General features: G+C 40.2%; 1 protein-coding gene across 22 annotated transcripts in view; it reads left to right on the top strand.

Moving 5' to 3' along the window:
* Positions 1-18,473, top strand: part of ptprsa (protein tyrosine phosphatase receptor type Sa) — a 204,860-nt gene that overhangs the window by 90,450 nt on the left and 95,937 nt on the right. For all 22 annotated transcript variants that reach the window (XM_082138939.1, XM_082138943.1, XM_082138942.1 and 19 more), the window contains 2 exons: positions 9,329-9,474; positions 10,561-10,702. In XM_082138939.1, coding sequence (XP_081995065.1) covers positions 9,329-9,474; positions 10,561-10,702 — 288 coding nt within the window. The remainder of the gene's footprint in view (positions 1-9,328; positions 9,475-10,560; positions 10,703-18,473) is intronic.

Here is an 18,473-nt window from a genome sequence, read left to right as displayed (position 1 = left end):
ACACCACACACACACACACACACATTCACGCACGCACATACACACACACACACACACACAACTCACACCACACGCACACATACACACACAGACACACACCTCACACGTGCATACACCTCGCACACACACACACCTCACAAGCACACCTCTCTCACACACACACACACACACACACACACACACACACACACAACTCACACACACACTCACGGAAGCACACACACTCACATACACGCTCACGCACACATATAAACTCTCACGCATGCACACTCACACACGCACGCACGCACATCTCACACACAGACAGACAGACACACACACACACACACACACACACACACACACACACACACTCACTTACATTCTCTCACAGACACATATACACTCACACACACTCTCTCTCACACACACACACACACACACACACACACACACACACACACACACACACACACACACACACACACACACACACTCACACACACATACTCTCACACACAGACAGACAGACACACACACACACACACACACACACACACACACACAACTCACACACACACTCACGGAAGCACACACACTCACATACACGCTCACACACACATATAAACTCTCACGCATGCACACTCACACACGCACGCACGCACATCTCACACACAGACAGACAGACACACACACACACACACACACACACACACACACACACTCACTTACATTCTCTCACAGACACATATACACTCACACACACTCTCTCTCACACACACACACTCTCTCTCACACACACACACACACACACACACACACACACACACACACTCACACACACATACTCTCACACACAGACAGACAGACAGACACACACACACACACACACACACACTCACACACACATACTCTCACACACAGACAGACAGACACACACACACACACACACACACACACACACACACACACACAGTCTCCATCCTATATAAGAAACAGTTTTAGTACAGTGTGTCCAGACTCTTGATTGGTATGTATCAGCATTACATCAACCCGCTCATTAGTCCGCATCCTCCACTCTGGGACGAGGCGTCAGACGGGGGTCCGTTTTCCCACAATCCTCCACTCGAGCTCTAAAAGCAGTCGGATCGGCCTGGGTGCGCCTCCGTCTGACCACACAACACCCACTCTGAGCCTCTCGCCCCCTGAAAACCTCCAGCGTCCAGAGACACCCTGTCCAGCGCGAGTCGACCGGACCGAAATATCCCGTGTCGAAACTCTACACCACAATCTGCACAATGCTCAAGAACACAGGCTCGTGTTATTCCTCCATTTCGAGTTACTATGATTTCCTGTGGCCATTGCTATATGTGACCCTGGACCACAAAACCAGTCATACGGGTACATTTTTTTAAATTGAGGTTTATACATCACCTGAAAGCTGAATAAATAAGCTTTCCATTGACATATGGTTTGTTAGGAAACAGCTATTTGAAAATCTGGAATCTGAGGGTGCAAAAAAATCGAAACATTGAGAAAATCTCCTTTAAAGTTGTTCATTTATGTTGGCGATTATGCTGCATTCACTTTCAAAAATAAACTTTTGATATATTTATGGTTGGAAATTTACAAATTATCTTAATGGAACATGATCTTTACTTAATATCCTAATGATTTTTGGCATGAACGAAAAATCGATAATTTTGACCCATACAATGTATTGTTGGCTATTGCCACAGATATACCAGTGCGACTCGAGACTGGTTTTGTGGTCCAGGGTCACATATTAGAAATCCCGCCAGAGGCATGTTTGTTGTCGTTCCTCAGAGCGATGCTCGCTCCGCCGTGATATTTCGGGAGACGGCGTGCCACGGGACGCTGTAGCGTTTAGCAATCTCCTTAAGTGTCTGCATGCAGCCTGCGCCCTTGCCAGATCCCCTCCGCTTTGATTGACTCGGGCAGAAAGTGACGAGAGCGATTTCAATAATTTATTTTTCCTTTGAAGCTTCCAAGTGAGAGATTTCAGTCCCCTGAGGGAAAGAACCCCCGCCTTCGCCTTGTCTCTTTAAAGTTATCAGCTAAAAGGCCCTGAATCTCCCTCATTACCTGGCTTGTACAGTGTGCAGGTTTAACCTCCCCAACGCAGCTCCATGGCTGAAGTAAATCTCTGAATTTAACCACTCGAGGTGATAAAAAAGTCATCAGGTAAAGATCAAATTATTTATCTATTTATCTATCTAACAAATCATATTGATGATTATATTGAATCATCCACACCAAGCTCAGGTTAGTTGTTAAAGGGAAAATAATCCCGTCATTGTTTACTCGCCCTCATGGCGTTCCTTTGTAGAGCAACAAAGTAGACGTTTCGACGAATGTTCGTGCTGCTCTTTTCCAAGAATTGTGACTAGGCCATATCAAGCTCAAGAAACAACAAAAAAGCACAGTCAAAGTTATCTGTATGACTCGTGTTTAGAGCTGAACGATTAATCATTAAAAGATCGCAATCTCGATTCAAACTTCCATTACTAAATGCCAATGATTTGTCCGTTAAACCTTTGACAGAATCTCACCAGAACATTCAGATCTTCACTGACCCGCTCAATTACATCGTTACACCACTAGGTGGCGACAAGTGGCTTAAAATGTATGTAATTGAATCATTCATTCAAGAGATTTGTTCAAAAACACTGATTCATCCAGTAATTAAAGTCCCCCTGTGGTCAATAATTGTATCCCTTATAACTCATCTTTGATCACCAAAATTAAATATTTAAATGTTTTTTTCCTTTGAAAAAAAGTATTCATGCCTTAAAATATCTTGAATGTAACTCGACACCCTTGCTTCATTTAGTATACTTGGTTCTATGAATATGCAAATGAGCCCCGCCTCCACTCACAGCGTTTCGACAGTTTTCCTTGTGTTGAAAACAAAGCTTTTAATGTTGTTTATGTGTCTATGTGGTGTTTTTAATATGCTTTAAGACAAACCATGTGTAAATTCATAAGTCGACACCATTGCTGAGTATTTTCTCCTTAAAACTGCAGTGAACCAAAGACAGTCTCAAAAACACGCTTTGAAATCGCTGGTGTTTCTGACGTCACAAACTACCTTGTAACCAATCAGATCAACGTGTGATCGTCAACCAGTGGATCTCTGAGCTGAGCGAGTGAGTGGAGGCGGGGCTCATTTGCATATTCATAGAACCGCGCATACTAAATGAGGCAAGGGTGTCGAGTTACTACATTCAAGCTATTTTAAGGCATGAAGAAATTTTGTTCAAGGAAAAGAACAAAATTAATTTTGGTGATTAAAGATGAGTTTTAAGGAATACAATAATTAACAGCAGGGGGACTTTAAGTTATTTATTTGATTGTGTTGACATTGTTGCATGTATAGCGAGGCCAAAGACCAATTTTCAGCCAAGGCTGGACAATAAAGTACAACTAAACTAAATATGTTTACATGTGCAAAGTTATTAGCTTCGGCAAATAATCATGCAAATATTGTAATAATTAAATACGCCGGCGCTCTAAGTTGGATGCTAATTTCTGCCAATTTTCATGTGTCAAAAGTATGCAAAAGCACAATTGAGATACCAGACTTTTGAAGTAAAGGACTTACATTTATGTCCATTTCTCATGCAAATCTATCACATGACTTCTGGAGACTTGGAATACAGTGCACAAGTCGTTTGGTGCAACTCTGTTGCTTTTAAATGTGCTTGACTTGACTGGACTATTATTATGGTCACTGTATGGTTCTTTTTGGCACTTGAAAGCTCCTGATCACTATAGGCTACGCTTCCGTTGTATGGAAAAGAGTGGCTTGAACATCCGTCAAAATATCTTCTTTTATGTTCCGCAGAAGACAATAGACATGAGTGTGTGTAAAAGACAGCATTTTCATCTCTTTAAAATCCTCCAGTATACGCTTGACCAGCAGATGGCGCCTCGCGGATCGTGTCACCTCCACCTGCTGGATATTACACTCGCACACACACTTTCCCTGAACAGCTCAGATTAATCATGAAGCAGTTTAGCGGGCTCGGATTTGCTGAATGTCAAAAATGATTATTGCATGTCACCTCTGTGATCCAGCATCAGCGACTGAGCCCTTTACCAGAGTCCCATCAGACTCAATAGATTGAAAAGCCTTTCTTTGTGGCTCCACGATCAAATTCGGTTTATTTCTGCTTAAGGAGAGGGAGTAAACAGTTCATCAAGACAGTATTGCAAGTACTGAGGTGGATATGTGATGATTTTGTTTGTGTTTTTGATCAAAACCCAGACGTTTTAGTTTGTTTATAGTTCTCATTTGCATGATTGATGTCACGGCTACACTGACATGATGATATTTGTGGCGCTTACATTTCTTTAGCAGTATTTGTGTTTTAGCACACATCCTGCTGGGTCGTTCACATCTGTCTTTTATAGTTTTATCATGATCTCATTGCAAAGTAAGACATTTTTTGTTTTGTGAGATTCCCACAGTCCAGTCCGAGGTCTTTAACCCTCGAGCGATCGCAGGTGTCCGTTTTTACGAGGCCTGTCAACAAGTACCAATCGCCCCGAGGACGCTGCAAATCACTGAAGATTGTTGCAATTTCCTCCTCGTCTCAGTTGCAAAATTGGCCTTATTGTTAAAGTTAATTTCCTAAAGCTCTCGATAGACTTTGACTTGCTCACCCCACACCTGCTAAAGATTTTCTTATCCAGAAAACAGCGGCTCATTAGGGGTCGGCTTGAAGTATCATAATCAGCGGTAATTGTAGTAATATGACAGGAGAATTGTGGGAGGAGGACAAGCACAGCGGGACCAAACAAGTGACTTCCCGTTGTTTGCATATCTTTATAAGCTTTTGTTCGATTAAGTCCTTTTTTTTTCTCTCTTTTATAACAAAAATCTAAATAGACACATGAGACTATGTTTGACATGCAGATTAAAAATAAGAGATGGAATGAGCTGATCATAATGAGAAGAAAAAGTAAACCACTAAATCTCATTCAATAATTGAGAGCTTTAATATAGCCTATCTTGATTGATTGATTGATTGATTTTAAAACGAAAAGTCTTCAATTGTATTATTTTTTTTACGGTGCAGATCTCAATTGTTTTTATTAATAAATCATTTATAATTATTATTATTATTACTTATAAGGCTGAAAACTCATTGTATTAAAGAAACCGGTGCATGCGACACAAATGGCAATTCAGGAGGTATCAATTCTGATTTTATTATTAGAGTCATTTTTATTATTTTATTGTATTATTGTTATTATTAAAACCGAAAAGCCGTTGTATTAAAGAATCTGGTGCAACGTTTTATGTTATGTTATGTTATGTTATGTTATGTTATGTTATATGCTATGTCATGTCATGTCATGTTATGTTATATGTCATGTCATGTTATGTTATAATGTCATGTCATGTTATGTCATGTTATGATGTTATGTCATGTTATTTGTTATATGTCGTTATGTTATGTCATTTCAAGGCTTAATGTTATGTCATGTTATATGTCATGTTATATGTTAAGACATTATCTAATAGAAACTGGCGTGTTAGTCCCAAATGGCGCTGTCATGCTCGCCTGTAAAAGACCCAAATGACCCTCTTAGGGTTAATGATGACCTCATGAAAACATCTGCACAGAAACCACATTCGACCTTTACTGCCATCTGTCTAGAAATCATTTCGGAGTCGATTTAGTTGCTCACAGATGCTCCACAACTGCGTCTCTGAGTAATGCTCTGCATTATGCCACATAACCAGATATTTATAACGCGTGTTTCCCCCCTCCGTCCTTTTATCGCTCCTCCACATGCTCCTCCTGGTGGAGACTGTAAGTCTTCTGCATCTTCTGATGAAGCCTTCACTGCAGTCGATTAGCTAGTTAAAAAACGTCCGTCTCGCGTGTTTCTATGGTGATGTCTGAAGTCAGATCTGCTGACCGATAGGCGTGTTGGCTTCGTGTGGCCGGAGAGAGAACGAGAGAGCGAGTCCAATTGGGAGGACGAACCGCGGTCGGCCTGAAGTCAGTCGAGCACACGGCCACAAATCTCTGTGTTCAAGCAGGCGAAGCTAAACCTGCGGCAGTCCTTTTCCTCTCACCAGGACTTTCTCTCCTAGTTTTACTCGTTTTAGCGTCACAAAGACTTTCAGTTAAGTCTACAAGAACTTTTTTGTGTGTCATTTTTGTGGTTTGCTATGTATCTAAAGATCTTCTTCACATCTAGGCAAACGCACTTTCCATAATGTCAGTGTCAAACCCCGGTCCTGTTATGTTAAGAGCAGGTGCTTGGCTTGTATGTAGATGTTTAGAGTCCAAACGTTGCAGATGTTTTGGCCGGAACATGTTGCTCACATTGATTTCTCAAATTACAGCCACTTAGGACATTATCCGGCACTGGGATCCCCGTAATTGCCTTTTTCAGAGGTAAAGTACGTATGATACCGAAATGTGCCTTTTTACCCTTTCAGATAAGCCTCAATCAGTGGTTGAAAGGTGGCTATTTTAAACAAGATGGGCGACAAGTGATGCTCTCTCCCCTTTCCTAAAACGCCCCTGATGGGCTGCCATTTTTTGCGCCTGCATTTTTCTAATTCTCAGCATAATGGAGCTGTTTTTTTATAAGCTTGGGAAGGTTTCTTTTTTTCCTCCGATGATTATGGTTAGTCATCCGTCACCCCGAGCCTCCCATTATAGGAGACTCGCCAAATGGAGGCGACAGAATCATGTTATCATGAGCGTTTCTGCACTTCTTAACGCGAGAAAAAGAGTCTGAAAGGAGATAAAGCATGTCCTTACACACGACATGAAAATAAATAATATACATGTATGTGTATCACCATTTGTTTGGCACATCTGTGCTTGGTGCTGTCAGGAAAATGAAAACATATGGAATTATTTCTCCTTCATAGTGTCGGCCAGTGGAAAGGTTAATTGTGTGAGTGATCCTCTTTGTCTCGTGAAGTCTCAGCTCGTCAAAGCTTCTCTGTTACACTCTCAAGCTCTCTGTCAGAAAATCCATACCTGGCTGCACTGTAGGCCGTCGCATGTGGCCGCTAACGCTCATGGGTAAAGCATCGATACCCAGCCGGCGGGAATGTGTGACCTCGGGCTACACAGACACTGAACAGAGAGGTTAAACCATAGGGAGCTAGTCAATCCATCACTCACGGATGGTTTTCATGACCTTCGTCTTGTAGTGGAGCTGCGCGATTAATCGTTAAAAGATGGTGATCTCGATTCAAACACCCACGCGATCTCATTCCTAAATGACAATGATTCGGCTGTGTCACCTGACACGGGTTCGTTCATTCAAGAGTATTCATTGGACGAAAGTGAAAGTGATGTAGTTGATGGTGATGAAAAAGGAGAGACGAGGGTCTCCAGAAATTACGAACGCAAGAAAACGTATTTGAAAAGTGTGAAAATACCACTTGTGATCAGTTCACCGAAAATGCATCTTGATATCAGGCGTTCTCTCTCGCTCGCTCGATTTCTGCGATATTGGTATATAATTTGCGGACGTCAGGGAGCCGCTATCAATATGCTGGAGACTCCCAGACTCTCCTGGGAGTGGTGGCATGTCTGACACAGTATTGTTTTTTCTGTGTTACAAATATTCATATTAACATAGAAGAACTGGGATAAAAGATTATAGTTCGCATATAAACACTGATGTCTACGGTAGTGATCAAAATAGAGCAAATCACCTTTTGAAAGTAACCGTGCTTCAAATAACGGTTGTATCATTACATCATTACAACAGTAGGTGGCGACAAGTGACTGTTATAAAAAATGTATTTGGCAGTGAATCATTCATTCAAGAGATTTGTTCAAAAACGCTGATTCATCCAGTAATGAAACAAGGGAAGTAGCCTATTTATGAGTGTGTCATTGAATCATTCACTCAAACCGATTTTTTAAAAATAATTAATTTAGATTCATTAAACATTTTAAATAGACTGCAGCAATTAACATTTGTCAGAAACTTTAGTTAGTTTAGCTGTCTGTTTAGAATTGTGGGAGAATCATGATCTCTATTTGAAACAAAAAAATCATGATTCTCAATCGAGCAGCACTGATGTAATAAGCTTGTTGTTTTTTTTGTTTTTGTTTTTGCTCTACCAAATAATAATGACTCATACCAACTAAATTAGTAAACCTGTGTGTGTTTGCGCTGTGAAAGTTGAACTTTCTTAACTTCATAATTAGACAGAAAGACCTCGGGCATCATCCTCTCCGCTCTCTGGAATTTCAACGGTTCAAGTGTGTTTATCCGCACCCGGAGATTCAGGGGCTCGCCTGCCTGCCTGCCCACGGGCGGTTAATAATTAATTTGCCGTGCTTGCCTGACCGTTTGATCATCTCCTCATATCTGCACGCTTTCTGGATTTTAGCATGTTCCCCTAGAGAGCCTCTTCTCATGTCTTGTTGTGTCAAGCTTGACCTACTGCCCCGCCGAGAGAAAAAAGTGAGTGCCGGCGGAGGCCCACCAAGAAGAGTCGAGGTAGATGGCATGATAATTTGATGAGCTGGGAACAAACTGTGCTGGGTTCTGATGGAAAAAAATCACAGTTTTATTTTCCAAAACTAGCGTAATCTACAAAGAATAAGCAGTAATGGTAGACAGAATGACAGTCCATGGTGTCCAGAAGCTGGAATAGCTAGGTCACGACAGGAAGGCAGAATGATCCATTGTTACCGACTGTCAGCCCCAACCATCTCCTGGATATCATTAGCTTACAGCTGGCGTGTCTTATACAAAACGTGCGTGGGGTTTTGGATGCTTCACCTGACAAGGGGCTTTCAAATCATGGCAGAAACACAGGTACTTTATTATTCATTGACCAATAAATTATTCACAATGGCGTCGACGTGCTTATTTTCTGTGGTGTAATTACCGGCGTGCTGAAACACAGGCACTTTCCATTGGCGCCGCCGCACGGCCGCCTTGGTTTCTCCCCAACATTTCTGTCACAGCGGAACGGGTCTATAGCCCACTTCAGTACTAGTCCTCTCACTCGCTATTTTATGGTCGAATGCACTTTGAGGAACTGTTAAATTGCATGTATGTGGGTGTGTGTTCAATCACTTTGCAATTTAATTTAATTGATTTGCTGTTACAGTGGCCTTGTTGCAGCATGCAACTCTTACTGTTTCTGCAGTATGCATAGTATGTACATTTTTTGTATATACTGAATGTATGACATGATAACAATGTAAATGTTTTTCCCAAAATGCAATGTGTTCATCTTGACTTACCATTTCCGGTGTGAACAGGAAGTAATATCATTAAAACTAAATGCTAATAGTATTTTGCTTTTTTTCTTGTTTAGCTGCACCACAGTTTACAAAAAGACCTCAAAACATGATTGGCGTCTCCGGGGGTGTTGTGTCCTTCGTTTGCCAAGCCGCAGGTGACCCCAAGCCAAGAGTAACCTGGAACAAGAAAGGGAAGAGGGTGAACTCTCAACGCATCGAGGTAAGACTTAGCATGCTAGTACGTTAAGGTGCAAACATATCAATTAAATAATCAACCATTCCAGTAGTATTTTCTCGCAAAATGCCATTAAAAGCATCTGGAACTGTTTTTGGGTTAGTTCTCAAGTGTTTATGAAGCACACAGCTTAGCTTCTGTGGATATTTAGCAGAGCTAGTATGTCTTATTTTCCTTGCTTGTTTGCTGTGTTCTTATATCATAACACAGCTGGCATCTGTAGTGTCTTGATCGATGTTTAGTGTTTCTTAATTAAAACTAGCTCTGCATTTAACCATTCTGTCACTATTCAACAAAGATGAAAAACTTCCCTCAAAAAAAGATCAACACGAAAATGCGTTGGCGTTTCCGATCCACTCGTTGGTGCAAACCCAAGAGTACGCTCAACTCGGGCTCAAATTATCATCTTCGTTGAGTTTAAAAGTCATTTTGTGAGGGGTTTGAATTAATTTGTTTCCCCCGAAGGCTTTGCTTTGATATTGATCTACACACACTTAGGACAGTGTGCCATCACTGGGCTGCTTCTCATTATCCTAGCCTTGAAAACTCTCACACACACACACAAAAAAAAAACGAAGAGAGTTTTGCCACTGGCTTACAAAGAGCCTCGTTCCTCTTTGTCATTCCCTATTGATTCGTGCGACTGTTTCGCTACAATGACATCAAATGCGAAAGCACCGCAGGAGCCTAATTAACTCTCTTGCATAATTTGAGCTCGCAGCAACATATAGATGTTACAGGAGCCTAAAAATAGAAGCACAACCATTTTTATCAGAATTAACCTGAAATGAGTTAGGGTTACGTTAAAAGTTAGGGATGCTGGTTGACCAAGGAAGCGAGAACACCAGCACCAAAACTTTTCAATTAGGAAGTTATGTGTCATTTACCAAGACTAGAGCAACCAGGAATTAAATGCCTTGCTTTTGGGCACTTAGGATCGGTAACGCTCCAGTTCTGGGATTGAATTCATGGCATTTTTGTCTCTTTAACCACAAGGCAATTGTTAATAACATTTACCATGAAGCTTTTCATTGAAATATTCTGAACCCACTCTTTGTCTCTCTCACACAGACGATAGAGTTTGACGAAGGTGCGGGGGCCGTCCTGAGGATCCAGCCTCTCCGGGCGCCTCGAGACGAGAACATCTACGAGTGTGTGGCGGAGAACAGCGAAGGCGAAGACAGTGTCCAAGCTACGCTGTCGATCATTAGAGGTAAGAGTACACTCATTTGGGTTGACAGTAATTCTTGCTTCTAGAGGGCCAAATTCCTGCCTAGAAGTTTCTACACTCTCAGAAAAAAAGGTTCAAAAGCTGTCACCAGGGCAGTACACTTTTAAAAGATACACTTTTGTACCTTATTTACCCCTAAAGGGTACATATTAGTACCTATATTGTACATAGTACCTTTTGAATGGGTACCACACTAGTGACAACTTTTTTCCCCTTCTTTTTTTCCCCAAAGAGTGTAGTGTCAAGTCAAGTCACCTTTATTTATATAGCACTTTTTACAATACAGATTGTTTCAAAGCAGCTTTACTGGGATAACAAGCAAATAATGCATCAAAGTTTGTTTCTGCTGTACAGCAGATCTAGAAGAAAATAGCATCATAGTTCCAGCTTAAGTAAGTTTAGCTATGGTTCATTTTTGTTGTAAAAAGTTATTAATTTAGTTCATTATACAGCCGCTCTGGGAAAACAGTGATGTCATCTTCCAACTCAGTTCAGTTCTCATATAAAGGTGTCAATGCAGGCAGATCAATGTTATTGTTGAATATTAAGTGTACCCAACTAAGCAAGCCAAAAGCCAAAGGCGACAGTGGCAAGGAACCAACACTCCAAGTGACAGAATGGAGAGAAAAAAAAACCTTGGGAGAACCCAGGCTCAGTCGCATAGTTCTCCTCTGGCCCACGAACGAACAGTGGATGATTATTATTCAGGCACCATTACATTGGATTGGAACATTCTGAATATTTATTATCGGAGTCATCACGCCAGATCCCGAGGAACTTGATTAGTTGGTTCCGGTGTGTTTTATCAGGCTTGGAGCTGAACGCTGCTAGAGGGCGACCCTATTGGTAACAGGATTGGATTCCCCTGCTTTAAGTTCGTACTACGAATCCCCCCAGGGACCCACCAACAAGAATCCTTCAGATGTCTCACTAATTAAAACACCTGATTCATCTCTTCAGCTTCTTAGTATGATGAATTGGGAGCCATCTAAAACATTCTGAGAAGTGAAGCCCGAGGACTGGAGTTGAGAAACACTGGCCTACAGTGGACAAACTAACCAGTTTGGTTAACTTGAATGTGACCCAATATTACAGTTGCAGAAACTCTAAATCTGTCCTGGCCAGTTGCAGAACCTCTGTCGTCTTCACCATTGAGTTATTCGTTTGTTCCCCGTGCGTAGGTCCAGCCATCTGCCTTGTCATTGCCGAGCGCTGGAGCAGGCAGCTTGCAGGCTTCTTCCTGGGCCCGAACCCAAGCCGAGGGTTTTTGTAGGCAGCCCAGTTTTACATGAAAATCCTGGCTTTGGCAAGACCCATGCGGCTCAGGAAGGAACACAGGCTGTAGCACTAGGGGGAAAAAAACTACTGCTCTCCCCCCTCCCTTCGCTCTCTCATCCCCATCTGCTGTGGGCCCGCATTTACATCGAGCCTTATCAGAAGAGCAAGCCCCACACACACTTGCACAAAGGCCGGCACATGTGTCCATGCGCTCCCAGAGGAGAGTGCCTCGGCTCATGAACACCTGCGTGGACTTCAATCAAAATCAATTAAACTGTCCACCATCGTCCTCACAATTTGTGGTCTCGAGCAAACTCTCCTTTCATTTTGTCCCTGACCAACTTGTGAAGCTAGTGACTTCATTAAGTACTCAGTCACCTTGCCTTCTTCTTCAGGGTGTGTCCGCCCGACTGCGGCAGAGACATGGCTTTGCCGTAAATCTGCCAGTGCTCTTTCTAGGGGCTTAGGTTTGTTTTTAGCTGCCTTCTGGCTGCCCACAAGAGCGGTGAGCAGAATGCTTAAGATGTGCCATCTGCTTTTCTACCGAGTCCTCTGAGAGTCCTTGGAGGAGTCTCGGAGAAAACCAAGGATAAGACACCTGCAACTGTCGGTGCTTCTCCTCTATGTCACTACGGGTGTTGAACCCTTTCTTCCCCTCCTCTGCTTTCTTCTCTTAAAGCCTCGCTGTTTTCCTCTTCATTCTGACCCTGGCTTTGAGCCCGTCTTGGCAGTCTTGTCCACCACTGACCCAGAGCTAGCACTTCATAGAGTCCAACAGCAACAGCAGCCCAGGTTTGGCCATCTGCTCGCACCCTGCGAGGTGTCAGACGTTTGCACACTTCTTTACACATTCAGGTGTGTCTGGCCTTAACTTGCCCCTGCTCACGCTGTGAGAATGCTGGGTTCAGGGTGCTGGCCAACAAAAGATGAAAACGGTAACGCTGGACGCGTTTGGCATCGTGCAACTCAAATCCAAAGGTGTCAGACCACCTTTCCAAAACATTAGCTCTCGTCCAAAACCTTATACTTTTTTTTTATAGTTTCATAGTAGGCTAACTCCAGATGTGAAGGCTTTTGCAGGAGCTAGCCTATGATGCCTATTTTGTGGATAAGGCAATCCCAGAATGCACAGTGGGAAAAAAAGTCCATCCAAGATGGCAACGAGGCCAGTTATATTTTAACGAATATAGTACTAGCTTTTTTATTATTTTACTTCATACATGAATTAATGTTTACGGATTAACTTAAATCCTCTAAACTTATAAATAAATAAAAAATACTCCACACAACCACTGTTTTGCATGATAATTCCTTTATTTTTGATCAAATTTTACAGAATGGCATATTTTATATAGTTTTGAGTACTTGTTACATGCATTTAAGCTCATTTAACAAATTTTAGAAGTGAAAATGAAACAGTTAGAAGTAATTCAAGTGTAATCAACCAGTCTCTGTTGTCCAGTGACTCACATCACACCCCTGTATGATGCTTTGCATAAAATTAAATGATATACAGAACAATAACGTATTTATAGATACAAAACATTTACACAAAGCTGTATTTTACCGAAGACACGCACTAATTTGACGGAGCTGCACTGTTCTAAGGTCGCAAAAAGCCTGCGATAAATAAGAGCTGGGTAACACAAAAACTACACAAACACTGAGTTGTTACGTCTGACCCAGGAGCTGGATAACACAAAAACTACCCAAACACTGAGTTGTTACGTCTGGCCCAGGATCTGGGTAACACAAAAACTACCCAAACACTGAGTTGTTACGTCTGGCCCAGGATCTGGGTAACACAAAAACTACACAAACACTTGGTTGTTACGTCTGACCCAGGATCTGGGTAACGCAAAAACTACACAAACACTGGGTTGTTACGTCTGACCCAGGAGCTGGGTAACACAAAAACTACACAAACACTGGGTTGTTACGTCTGACCCAGGAGCTGGATAACACAAAAACTACACAAACACTGGGTTGTTACGTCTGACCCAGGAGCTGGATAACACAAAAACTACACAAACACTGGCTTGTTACGTCTGACCCAGGATCTGGGTTACACAAAAACTACCCAAACACTGGAAAAAATATATATATTTTTGTCAGTTTGTCTTGCTTTCTTCACCTCTTCTCATCTCTAATCTCATCCTTCACTTCCAGAGTTTGCACTGTGACCCTTCCTCCTTCAAACTCTGAGCGCAGGAACTCGTTAGCACTGCAGAGCGCCAGAGAGGATGATCTCACTACTGCCCATGCCCGTTTGATCAGACGCTTTTAATTGGCTGCTACCCTGCAGGACGAGCCGCGTTTGTTCTGCCGCTCCTCGCGCCTTTTTAATTGGACTGTTCTAAACCCAGACGCTCGCCGCGGAGCCCCTTTTATTAGCCATTTCTTTATCACAGCTTTCGCGCTGCCATTTCCAAATTCGTCCCTGTCTTGTTTCGTCCCACTCAAGCACAGTTTGAGGAATCTTAATGTCACTTTTCTCTCTCTGTGTCTGGTTTGCAGAGTCATTTCCTCTGAGAAGCTCAGCACTTTTTGGATCTATACAACAGAGTTCGATTCATGACCTTGCATATTTCTCTATCTCTCTATATATGATATTTAATTATATTCTTTAAGACTCAAAATACTTATTTGTAGGCCGGTTATGAGAGACGTTGCCGGTTTCTCCAGCTCAGTTTGGTGGATCAGGGTTAAACGTCTCTCCACATACCTGATAAACCATAGCATTGGATGCTCGGCCCCCAGGGGATTGTGGGTATTGGTTCTTAAAGCCCCGCCATGAGTGATTTTAAGTAAAAGAGCATAGCCGATTACCACTCCAGCTGTTCTCCAGTGGAAACTCCTGCGTCCAGTAGCGAAAAGTGCATTATAAAACATCAGTGCGCTGGAGGCTGTAGACACAGACCACTACTTCCACAGCATGTGGCTACGATTGAGACGCGAGGCATAAGAACAATGCTAAAGGTGAGCTGAAGCTACATTATCAGCACATTATGTTTAACGCAGTTTTTTTAGGGAGCCGCGGCTTCAAGTCTCGCCAGTCTCTTTCTCCTCTTCTATTGATTCTTCTCTCCGAATAATCTCTCTGTCTATGGCTGATCCCCGTTGGGTCAATATGAGGCTGTAATTAGCGCTGGCCTGTGTTAGCAGGGCACATGGAGTAGAGTTACTGACACACGGCTGATTGTTTCAGTGGTTGTCTGTCTGTGGCGCTAGTGTGTTTTGGAGCAGATCCTCTTCTCCATGTTTACTAACTATTGACCCGACCCCATGTGGGCTGGTTATAAGTGCACTATTTTAACCAGTATTTGGGTAATACGCGTATTGGAGTGTTGCGTCGTTATCTTAGCGACATGCTAACAGAAAACATGATAACTTTTTTGTAAAAGCATATCATAAACACACTGTGATTTATTTTATTTTAATTTGTCAATAAAAGATAATTGGAGTACATTTTACAAGAAAATAAATTTCAGTTTGTCTTAAAAATAAATCTGAAAATAGTTGGGATATTTACTAGCTAGTAAAAAAAAATTAAGTAATTTTTCAGTGCAGATTCTAACCATTTATAGTTTAACAATTGAATGATTATATAATATTATATTTATGTTAATTATATATGATATGTATAATTATATATATTGTGTACAATTATATTAAATATTACAGTTGTATTATTTTATAAATATGTTTTTGAAAACATATTTCATTTATTTATTATTTATTAAAATAATGCATTGATAGTATATTTATTATTTTATTTATTTGGTAACACTTTACGATGATGTTCAATTTATTAATTGAACTAACTACAACAGTATTTGTATTAATTATTTATTAATCTACTATTGTTGACTGTCAATTCATGCTCATTCATAATCCACTAAATAATATTAATTTATGTGACTTGCAATGTTATTTTATTAGCATACATACCGTCTATAGAATGTAGAAATTTACATCAGTTATTAATCTAGGTTCATTTCAAAGTATTGATCATTGATCATTTCCCAACTAATATTAATCAATCGAACCTCATTAACTTTATTTATGTATTTAGTATTTAATAGTTTTATTTTGTATATTTTAGTTACAATTATTTTCTTCATCATTTTGCACATTGTCAACTAAAATTATATACAAAGCAAAGTGGACTAAAATGAATGACTATGACATTGTGAAATATTGACTTATTCAATTATAATATTTTTTTTAAAGTTGTCATATAAATGTTAATCTTTGAAATATATATATATATATATATATATATATATATATATATATATATATATATATATATATATATATATATATATATATATATATTATTATTATTATTATTATATATTTTTTTATTTTATCAAAAAATATATGCCATTTTAGTCAGGGTCATTTAATGAATATGTAAAGAAATATTGACTAAACATATGGGACATTTGCACATGCACACAAAAATAAGTCCAGAAGATAAAGCGTGTAAAAATGAATAGTAATATAGTATTCTAATGACCTCGACCTGAGTAGCGTCTCAATCTCACACTACACTAATGAGAGGAAAAGGAGCAGCGCGTGATAGAAGTAATGAAGATCAGAGAGAAGATGACAGGGATTCGATTAGAGTCGAATACAGCTGTGTTACGAGTGTCTGCCTCTCATAAACAAAAGCAATTCCCATCCGCGCGCTCTCAGCTGCTCCCCGATGCATAATGCCGAGTTTAGCCGCGTTAAGATCTGCCAGAACGCATGGGTTCTGTCGCGACCCATTATCGGTCGCCGCGACAGTCGTTTAGTACCTGACGTCTGTTTATAAAGCCCGCGATGTCGTAAGTGTTACTAAGTTAAATCACTTCCTGTTTGTTTCCAAGAGATGATTGACAGCTGTGGAATTTGATCCCTCAGCCTCCAGTCAATCAGCCGTCGCGCGACTTGCGATTTTTTTGTATTACGTCGCAATGCGGTGATGACGTCGATCTCCCACTAGAAAGTTGCAAAAAAGCAACATGATTTAAAAAAAATAATATTTGTAGATATTGATTTTGGTATTTTAGCCTCGCTATTTAATCATTGAATATTAATTAGTTTTGTTACACAATTGATTGTATTAATTATAATTAGCTTTAGCCTTAAAATGTCTTTAATTCACTTTTGAAGATTAAAATATAGGCTATAATTGTAAGGCTAATTTAAAAAAATGAAAAGTAGGATTTTATTTTTTTTTTGCTTAATTTACATGTAGATTTTTTTTTTAATGTTATGGTCTTTTTTAAATTAAAGTGTAAAGATGACTAGATTACATTTTATATCATACTGAATTTAAGACACTGAAATCAGCATTACGTGGCAGCCGTCATATGACACAATAAAAAGTCGCAGAACTATTTTACTATTTAAGTTTCCTTCACAGCAGAAGTAACTCAGAGCTCAAGCACAGGCCTGTATCTGCACTCAAGCGTTTGTCTGAGTTTGGCCAGTCAGATCCGTGTTTCCCCTGGCTGGAGATGTGGATTCACACACAGCACATTCTTGGCCTCCGGAAGAGAAACTCGTCTGCTTTGATCCTGTGTGATCGAGCCTGATTGGGCACGCGCTCCGGCTCGGCTCTGGTTTATAGTCAAAGTTTATCTCACAATTGCGATTTTTTTTTTTCACAATTCCATTTTTTTTTTTTTGAGTTTATTACTCAAAATTCAGTTTATCTCACAATTCCAATTTGTTTCGTACAATTCCTACGTTATTTCTCACATTTCCAAGTTTATCTTACAATTCTGACTTTATATCTCGCAATTCCAATTTTTTTCTCACAATTTCTAATCTTTTGTCACAATTCCGTTTATCTCACAATTTGTGTTATTTCTCACATATCAAAGTTTATATCTCTGTTTGTTAGCCACAATTCCGAGTTTCTCAAAATTCCGAGTTTGTTTCTCACAATTCTGAGTTTATATCTCACAATTTCATTTTTTTCTCACAACTCCGTTTATCTCACAATTCTCACTTTAAATCTCGGAATTCCAAATTTTTTACTCACAATTTCAATTATTTTTAATTCCGAGTTTATTACTCACAATTCCGAGTTTCTGACAATTCTGATTTATATCTCATAATTCAGAATTTTTCTCACAATTCAGATTTTTTTTTCACAATTTTGTGACAAAAATTCTGAATTGTGAGAAAATTCTGAATTACGAGATATAAATCGGAATTAAAAAAAAAATATTCCTCACAATTCTCAGTTTATATCTAAACTTGGAATTGCAGGGGGGAAAAGTCAGAATTGTGATAAAAAAATAAAAAAATAAAAAATCTTATATGTGCACAAAATACAGTCAGATTTGCGAGATATAAACTCGCGATTCTAAGAAAAGCTGTTTCCGTCCCTCATGACCTCCCTCAACAGGCTTATATCACTGTTGTGGTTTTGACCGTCCATCAGAAAGTCTCTTAAAGACTCGACACATGT

Source organism: Leuciscus leuciscus, assembly GCF_965113295.1.
Source record: "Leuciscus leuciscus genome assembly, chromosome: 15".
NCBI lineage: Eukaryota > Metazoa > Chordata > Actinopteri > Cypriniformes > Leuciscidae > Leuciscus > Leuciscus leuciscus.
Note: the sequence above shows the minus strand (reverse complement) of the source record. Positions and strands in the feature narration are given on the sequence as shown.